This window comes from Ochotona curzoniae, unplaced genomic scaffold (assembly GCF_017591425.1).
Source record: "Ochotona curzoniae isolate NIBS_2020 unplaced genomic scaffold, NIBS_Ocur_1.0 contig_4792, whole genome shotgun sequence".
NCBI lineage: Eukaryota > Metazoa > Chordata > Mammalia > Lagomorpha > Ochotonidae > Ochotona > Ochotona curzoniae.
In genome coordinates, this window is record NW_024466389.1 from 154834 (window position 1) to 163005 (window position 8172).

Below are 8172 nucleotides of genomic sequence, written 5' to 3' on the forward strand. Positions count from 1 at the left end.
CTCCCCTCACTGCCCACTGCAGGCTTTAGTGTGATCCCGCCAAACCTGGCTGGTGCAGGTCAGCACCTCCCCAGGGCAGCATGGTGGTGGCAGAGGTGGGGTGGGGGTCACGCTGAGAGCCTCCGCCTTCCTATCCTCAGAGCCATGAGGAAGAAGGCTCCTGTCTGTGTGATGCCAACTTCCAGTGGCACTCCTGCCCACAGCTGGGTGAGCAGATGGTTGGGGGCAAGCCAGACCCCAAGGGGCACAATGATGCTGCCTCTCTCCCCAGGAGCTGGCCTCAAAGGCTCTGTCCTTTGCAGGACCCAGGTTCTGGGCCATGCTCTGGGGACAGCTCTCATGGTAGGAGGCCAGGCGAGTAGGAAGCCATGCCTGGAGCCTGAGGCCCCATGGCCAGCTGTGCTGGTGACACCAGAGCCCAGGCAACTGCATCCTGTGACTGCTGGGAAGGTAGCAGGCTTGGTGTCCCTGTTGCAGGCAGGTGTCCCAAGGTCATGTCCTACACAGGAGGGGATCTGTCAGGGCAGCTCAGCCCACCCTGGGCTGCAGGCAGTGAAACAGCCAGCTGCTGTCTCCTTCTAAGGAGTTGGAGCCCAAACCACCTCCCTGGATCCGACTTAGCCAAAGGCATGGCGGGAAGGTGGCTTCATGTGGCACCTGTCCCAGGCCCATGGGTACAGCCCCATCACCTGCCACCAGGTCCACACAGTCTCCGGGTCACACATTACTGATGCGAGCTTCCGTTGAGAAGGTTCTTTCTGGGGGCCGCTCACGCCGGATGTACCGTGGCTTCCGTACTGCACATGGTTGGAAGGACTGGTCAGAGCCAAGCTAGCAGGGGCTAGGAGGGGTGGGGGAAGCTACACAAGGGTCACCCTTGGACCAGGAGGAGGTCATGCGTGTCCACAGGGCCAGCCGCCACTGGTCACATCATGCACCAACCTGGACAGAGGCCAGCTTTTCCTACACTGAGAAGGGTAAAGCCTGGGACCCCGTGGGTATGGCAGGTCCAGGGTCCCTGTGGGTGTGGCGGGCCCGGGGTCCCTGTGGGTGTGACGAGCCCAGGGTCCCCGTGGCTGTGTTGGGCCCAGGATTCCCATGGGTGTGGCAGGTTCAGGGTCCCTGTGGGTGTGGCGGGCCGGGGGTCCCCATGGGTGTGACGAGCCCAGGGTCCACGTGGCTGTGATGGGCCCAGGGTTCCCATGGGTGTGGCAGGTCCAGGGTCCCTGTGGGTGTGGCGGGCCCGGGGTCCCCGGGGCTGTGGGACTGTGACGAGCCCAGGGTCCCCGTGGGTGTGGCAGGCCCAGGGTCCCTGTGTGTGTGGCCAGTCTGTTGTCTGGATCAACAGCAGGCTGTGCTGTTTGTATTAAAACCACAGGGTGGCAGTGAGTGGAGCAAGTGGAGACAGGGACAACAGGTGGCATGCAGCCCCGAGGCTGGGGTGTGGGGAGGAGCCTCCCTGGAGCACTCCTGCCTTGACTGCCATGGCCACCCAGGCTGTGACTCCACAACATAGCTGACAAGTGCCATGTACATGATCAGGGCTGGCCTTGACCAAGCCGCTTTGCCCCCCAAAGAGGAGGGGCACAAGTGGGAAAGAGGCCAGGGTCCTGCTTAGCAGGACAAGGGCCTGACCTCATGCTGGACCCTTGGACCCCAGGATGCCCTGTGGGGTGACTGGAGGGATGGTAGGTACTGGCTGGGGTTCTGGAAACCATAGCGCCCTTGGAGGGAGCCCCGCTGATGCTGCTGCCCTTACCTGAGGACTGGGGTGCTGGGATCATGGCTGCCTGCGAGGAGGGGTGGCACCATGAGGACCCAGCTGCACTGGGCAGGGGACCCAAGTTGCTCGACCACAGGGGTTGGGAGACAGGAGACAGTTACTTACAGCTTCACCAGGCTGCAGGGCTGGGGCTGGAGAGGAAATCACAGTCACCCTGGGGACCGAGCAGGTGCTTCTGCCCAGCACCCACTGCCAGGCTGTCTGCACCATGCTTCTCCCACACACAGTGACCACGGACACTGAGCAGAGAGGAGCAGTAGGAAGGGCCCCACTGGTGCAGGTGTCCCATGCCAGTTCCGAGGGGCCAGCTCCGACCCTCAGGGCCTATGGTGCCCAGAGGCGGCCTCCAAGGCCAAGTGGGGCTCGTTGGGACCCAAGGAGGAAGACAGAGCCCACCCTCTTCTGGAAGACCTCTGAGGGCTCCTGAAGCCAAGACAGCACTTGGGCCCCTCACAGGAAGTGGCTTCTGCTGGTCTGCAGGGTCCTGGGGACCCTAGGGAACCCCTGGCTGGGGGTTCTTACAGCACTCAGAAGGAAAACCATACCTCTCTCTCTCCCAAGGAAGATCCGTGGAAGCTTACTGGAGCGCTTGAGGTAGAAGAACCCAGCCACCGAGAGGATGAGGCCCGAGCTGATGAGAAAGGTCCCCAGGAAGAGGGCGGCAACCACTGGGGGACCCCCTGCAAGTGACCAGAGCCCTGAGTGGGGAGGCCCACAGCTCTGGGCCAGCACAGGGACACCCAGACAACAGGGTCTGCCTCTGCCACCTAACCCTCAAACACGTAGCTGTCCAGGTCCTGGCCCAAGGCCTCATTGGTGACTGACCAAGGACTGGCCTCCAGCTCCAGTGTGCATGACAGTGAGGGACAGAGTTCAAGTGCTGATGGCTTGGTCCCCTCCAAGCACCCATCAAAGGGTAATGTTCCCCAAGCAGCTTAGTCCCAAGGAGCAGGTGTGCTGTCCTAGGCCAGGTGGGATGGCAGACAGGGAATCTGCTGCCTGCGAACCAGTAACAAGAGGCCTTAGAGCCAACTCCATCCCATATCCCATGGCCAGCTTGTTCTGCTTTCTGGGGACAGAGCACAGGGGGCCTGGGTATGGGGAAGCTGTACTTCCTGAGGGCCTTGGGTGGGGGCGGGGTGCTGTATCTCCTGAGGGCCTGGAGTGGAAGGGGCTGGTTGTGAGAGGCCTGCCCTCCACCAGCAGATCCCATGCCAGGGCTCTGGACCCTGCTGGCTCTGTCTCACCTTGCACACTCCCTGCCCCATAACAAAAGGGGCTGCATGGGCACCAGAGCAGACCACACTGCTATCCACTGGACTCACCCAAGTGTGGCCACCCAGACGTGCCTGCACTCCTGTTCATGGGGAACTCTGTGGTCCGGCCCACAGCTGTGAAGGGAAGAAGTGGGAAGGTGGGTACCCCACCGTGTGCCAGGCCCACCAAGGCATCTCAAGCAGAATGCAGGGGCAACGGCTGTGGGTGGAGCAGCCCCCGCCCACAGCCACCCCAAATGGACTCAGGACCCCAGAAGTTCACCAGTTGGATGGAGAGCAGCCCCAGGGAACAGACAGCTTCTGTACTGAGAGCCACTATGGGCCAGGGCAGTGGCATTCCTGCAGAGCCTGCCTCAGGTCAGCTCTGCAGCTGGAGGGCCTGGGCTCCCCTGCCCACCTCTGCCCCGCCCCCCCACTCACCAGGTGTTCAGACCAGCCCTGAACCTCAGGCTCACCCAGCCCCTTCACAGGCTGACTGGCTGAAGGGCGCAGGACTGCAACCCCCTGCAGAAGCTATGGAAGAACACGGGGGTAGGGGCTCCTTTTGCCCACATCCCACCACACCCAGACCCTGGGCCACATGCTGGCACACATACAGGCTCTGGAGGATCAAGGCCCCACCCACCAGGTGCTGCAGGGTGTCACTAGAGCAGGTGGGCCCAGGGAAGCTGACAGATGGGACTTATGGCAGGTGGCCTGGGAGGCCCAAAGGCTGATCACATGGGATGTGGAACCAGGTGGCCTTGGGAACGGACCGCCCTGCAGCATCCAGTGAGGTGCGAGCGCAGGCAGCAGTGCTGGACTCTGCCCATGACTGGCGACCTACCTGGCCCACAGAGGCTTGTGCCTGGGCAGGTGGTGTTGATGTCCACCACATCCACACAGCATTTGGGTTGCCGGGCCTGCGGGGCAGAGGGAGGATTAGAGGTGATGCAGCAGGGACCCAGCCTGTGCCCTCCGAAGGGGCTCCCCTCCGGCTTCTCAACACACAGAGTACCAGGGAACCATTCTCCCTGTAGGACAACCCAGGGAGAACCTCAGCGGCTGCCAGGGTTGCAGGTAGGGGTAGACCCAGTCCAGGTGACTGTCCAGAAGGATGACCACACAGGGTCACCGCCCCTCAACTCCCCTTCAGGAGCTTCAGGGAAGGGGCCAGGCATGTACAAGATACCAAGTGGGGGCACGGTTCCTACAGAGCTTCTGCCCCAAGGTCTGAGTTCAGGACCACACACCAAACTAGGCATTTGATCACTGAGAGACCAGTGGCTGAAGGGGACTCTCTAAAACATCCCCCATGGGGTCCTGCAGGCGGGCCAAAGTCGCAGGTTCCTGAATGCTGCTTGAGGCCACAGAACCAGCAGAAGGTACCTCTGAGTGTCAAGGCCACAGGAAAGCAGGCACTCTGGTGACAGTCACCCCCTGCACCCACCCCCAGGTCAGTCATTGCATCCGTCCCTGTGTGAGGCACACCTTGGCACCTGTGCCCATCTCACTGAACTGAGAACATACAGGCACCCCAGGATAGGAAACACACTCAACGTGATCCAACACGCTTTTCTCCTGGAGTTTGGTTGCTGGTGCGTCAGTCCTGAGCCTGGTGCTGGTCCCACCTCACACGGGGACCTCCAGGTGGTGGTGCTCCCTGCCCACCCTCCAGGCCTCCTGGGGAGCTGGGGCTCAGGGCCCTTCCTCACGTGAGTGGGCACCCTCGGCCACTGGCAGAGCCAGCTCCAGCAACTGCCCCATGCCTCCTGGTGTTCCTTAGTGGGTATCTCTATCAGTCAGAGACCCAAAACTGGGCAGCTGGACCATGGTGCCACTCTGAGCTGGAGCAGGTGTTACAAAGTACAGGCCCCACTCAGGAGGAGCCAGGCCAGGCCAGTGTCCTAGGGGAACTGTCGTGGACACTGACAGGGTGACCACAGGGCTGGGCTTCTGTCCTCCAGACCTGAGCACAGTGGGTGGTGATGGTAACTGAGGGACAGGGAATGGGCACAGCCAGTGGGCAAGGCCTGATGGTCCTGCCCTGCCCTGTGCGACCCCAGCTCAGTGCCCACCTAAATACCAGCATCCACAGGCACCCCTCGGAGCCATATAGCTCTTGCCAGTGTTAGCAGAGAGAAATTTCCTCCTACAACAGGGGGCACCCCAAGGACAGAGGAGAGGAGCTGAGTCATGTGAGGTACGCATTGCTGGCTTCTGACCTTGAAAGGAACCCAGTGAGCCTCCCTGGAGTAGGGGTCCCAGTGTGCCCCGGCTGAAGGGAAACACCCCTCTGGGTCAACAACCTCAGCAGGACAGGGCCACCTACCAGGCTGTCTGTGGACGTGCCAGCTGCTCTCACCAGAAGCCCAGCCAGGAGCACAAGGCGCAGCAGAGCCATGCCAGGGGGCATGAAGAGGGCGGGGCCTGAAAGGCGGAATGAGCGGGTGAGGCGGACGGCAGTGCCTAGCTGGTCTGGGTCTGGAGGGTGGTGGCTGGGCCTGAGCAAGGGGGGCCTTACCTGCCCTGCAGGACGAGTGCTGCACACATCAGATCCGTCCCGCCCGAGGCGGTCAGTGGTCAGCTAAGCGCCTGGAAGTTCATGGGACCCACCCGTGCCCAGCACCAAGGCCTGCAAGTCAAGTGGGAGATGAGGTACCATGAGGGTCCCTCTGGACGGACCCTGCCCAAACAGTGCAGGGTCTTGGAGCCGAGTTCATCTTTCCTCTCGAGGCACAGTCCCAGTCTGGGGACATCCCATTGGCTGCAGGGCGAGGCAGGAAAGCATCACCTTGAGTGACGGGGTCAGTGTCCTTGAGCAGTTAGCTGTAACACTGCAGCCTGTGCCATGGGGTGGTGGGCAGGAGTTCAAACAGGCAGCATGTGCCCTGTGGTTGGCACCAGAGAGCCTCCTCCCCCGGGGCTTGTATCATGATGGTCAGCAGACACAGAGCTGCCAGTTGCCCTAAAGACTGGGCTGGGCCAAGCTGGGGGCCAGGAACTCCAGCCAGGTCTCCCAGTGGATGGCAGCCCCTGTGCCTCCCCATGCGGCTCAGCAGGGTGCAGGGGTCCTACCAGGCAGCCACTACTCGAGACGTCTACAGTCATCTCAAACAGGGTAGGTCACTCAGGTCGAGTACAGCCACAGAGATGCTGCAAGCTGTAGGTGGGTGACGCCCCACAGTGTGGCACCTGGGCTCTGGCTCCAGCCTGTCAACGCAAACGCCAGCTGCCAGGGTCCAGGGAGACTCCAGAGTGCCTCCATGAAGGTCCCCTTGGGCCAGGCTCTGTCCTGGGCTCTCCCAAGCAGGTCCCCTTCCTAACTCCCGTGCTAGCTGTTACATTTCTGGCACCTTCTGGTGAGGTGGAAGCAACGCATCAAGTGCTTGGGCCCTGCGCTGGAGACTGGACGGATCCCCTGGCTCAACCAGGAGGGCCGCATGTGCACCGGGGAGTAAACGGGCAATGGGAGATCCCACCCCACACATTACCAGCTTCCAAACGCAGAGGAATCAAAGGGTCTTGGCGTGGGTGCCCAGAGGGCATCTTCCTCACACATGTAGATGCCAGAGTTCAGCCAACGCAGACCCAGGTAACCGACTTCCCACACCCACATGCAAGACCAGGATTAGACCCAGGTGATCAGCTTCACCCCAGCATAGTCCTGGCTGTTGTGGGCACAGGATGAGAACTTTCTCTCTCACTCTGTCCCCTTCTCTCTGAGTAGGGTCAGGAACTGACAGGGATGCCAGTCACCCCCATGGACTCCCTCACTCCGACACATGGCTCTGTCCTTTAAAGGTGCAGAGCATCAAACCACACAAAGGAAGCCGAAGAACCTAGCAGCCTACATCTAGCAGACATGAAGACGTGAAACCTGGAGTCAATTCCAGCACCCCCCAGAGTCTTCCAGAACATGGAGAGGGCCCACTCCAGGCCCTGCACTGGGTCGCTGTCCCTGAGATGACCCAGGGCTGGGAGCATGATGGAATGCCTCTCAAAGATGGCAGGGGATGGCAGAGGGGACGGAGCATGGCGTGGGCCTCACACTCTAAGCCACCCCACGGGATCATCTGAAACAGGGGAAGCACTTGAGGACATTTTAGGCTCCTTTATGATTTCAAAAAATAAAAACTAAACAAATTAGACAGCTGGGAACACCTTCAACCCCATAAGATACCTACAAAAACCCAAGGCTGGGGCCCAGCATAATGGCTCAATTAATCCTCCTGGCGAGCCCCAGGATCCCATATGGGCACAAATCTGTGTCCTGGCTGTTCCACTTCCCATCCAGCTCCCTGCCCAAAGTCTTGGGACCCTGCACCCAAGTGGGAGACCCGGAGAAAAATTCCTGGCTCCTGGCTTCAAATCAGCTCAGCTCTGACCATTTCTGCCATTTGGGGAGCAAACCAGCCAATGGAAGACCTTTCTCTCTCTTCTCTGTGAATCTGGTTTTCCAATAATACATAAATCTTAAAGGAAAAAAAAAAAAGACCCCACTGCCACAGACAGGCAGGCTGAGGGTCCCGTCCAAGCACACCAGCCTCCATCCTGCAGAGCTCAGTCCAGGCAAGGCACCAGATAAAAGCCAGAGTTCAAGAGAGAGTCAGCCACATGCCGAGGAAATGTAGTTAACAGCTGCATTAGACAGTCAGAAAAGGAAACTTTATTTAAGAGACAGAGGTACAAGCAAATCCCCAACAGTTCATTCTTCACCTGCTGAGCTGCAGGCAGGGAGAGGAAGACAGGAGAGAGACCCCAACACTGTGCCGGCAGGGCTGGAAGCCAGGAGCTGCCCCCGACTTCCCAGGCGGGTAGCAGAGACCCGGCCACCTGGCCTTGGGCGCTGCCTCCCAGGGCCTCAAGGCCAGGCACCACCACAGGGCCAGTTGCCCAGAGACCAGCACACGTGACCAGCTTCCAAGAAACTGTCACACTTTTTCTTTTTTTTTAAAGATTTATTTTATTTTTATTGGAAAGGCGGATATACAGAGAGGAGAGACAGAGAGGAAGATCTTCCGTCCGATGATTCACTCCCCAAGTGAGCGCAACGGTCGATGCTATGCTGATCCCAAGCCAGGAGCCTCTTCTTGGTCTCCCACGTGGGTGCAGGGTCCCAAAGCTTTGAGC

The 8172-nt window shown here is 60.1% G+C and overlaps 1 protein-coding gene across 1 annotated transcript; it reads right to left on the bottom strand.

Moving 5' to 3' along the window:
• Nucleotides 1–278: 278 nt before the first annotated feature.
• On the bottom strand, nucleotides 279–5668 carry CUNH1orf159 (chromosome unknown C1orf159 homolog). The gene is made up of 9 exons (XM_040987636.1): nucleotides 5564–5668; nucleotides 5372–5469; nucleotides 3887–3962; nucleotides 3109–3174; nucleotides 2329–2463; nucleotides 1889–1914; nucleotides 1760–1790; nucleotides 690–797; nucleotides 279–499 (listed from the first exon to the last, which is right to left on the bottom strand). The coding sequence occupies exons 2-8, from the start codon at nucleotides 5453–5455 to the stop codon at nucleotides 718–720; spliced, it is 498 nt and encodes a 165-aa protein (XP_040843570.1). The 5' UTR covers nucleotides 5456–5469; nucleotides 5564–5668; the 3' UTR covers nucleotides 279–499; nucleotides 690–717.
• Nucleotides 5669–8172: the final 2504 nt, after the last annotated feature.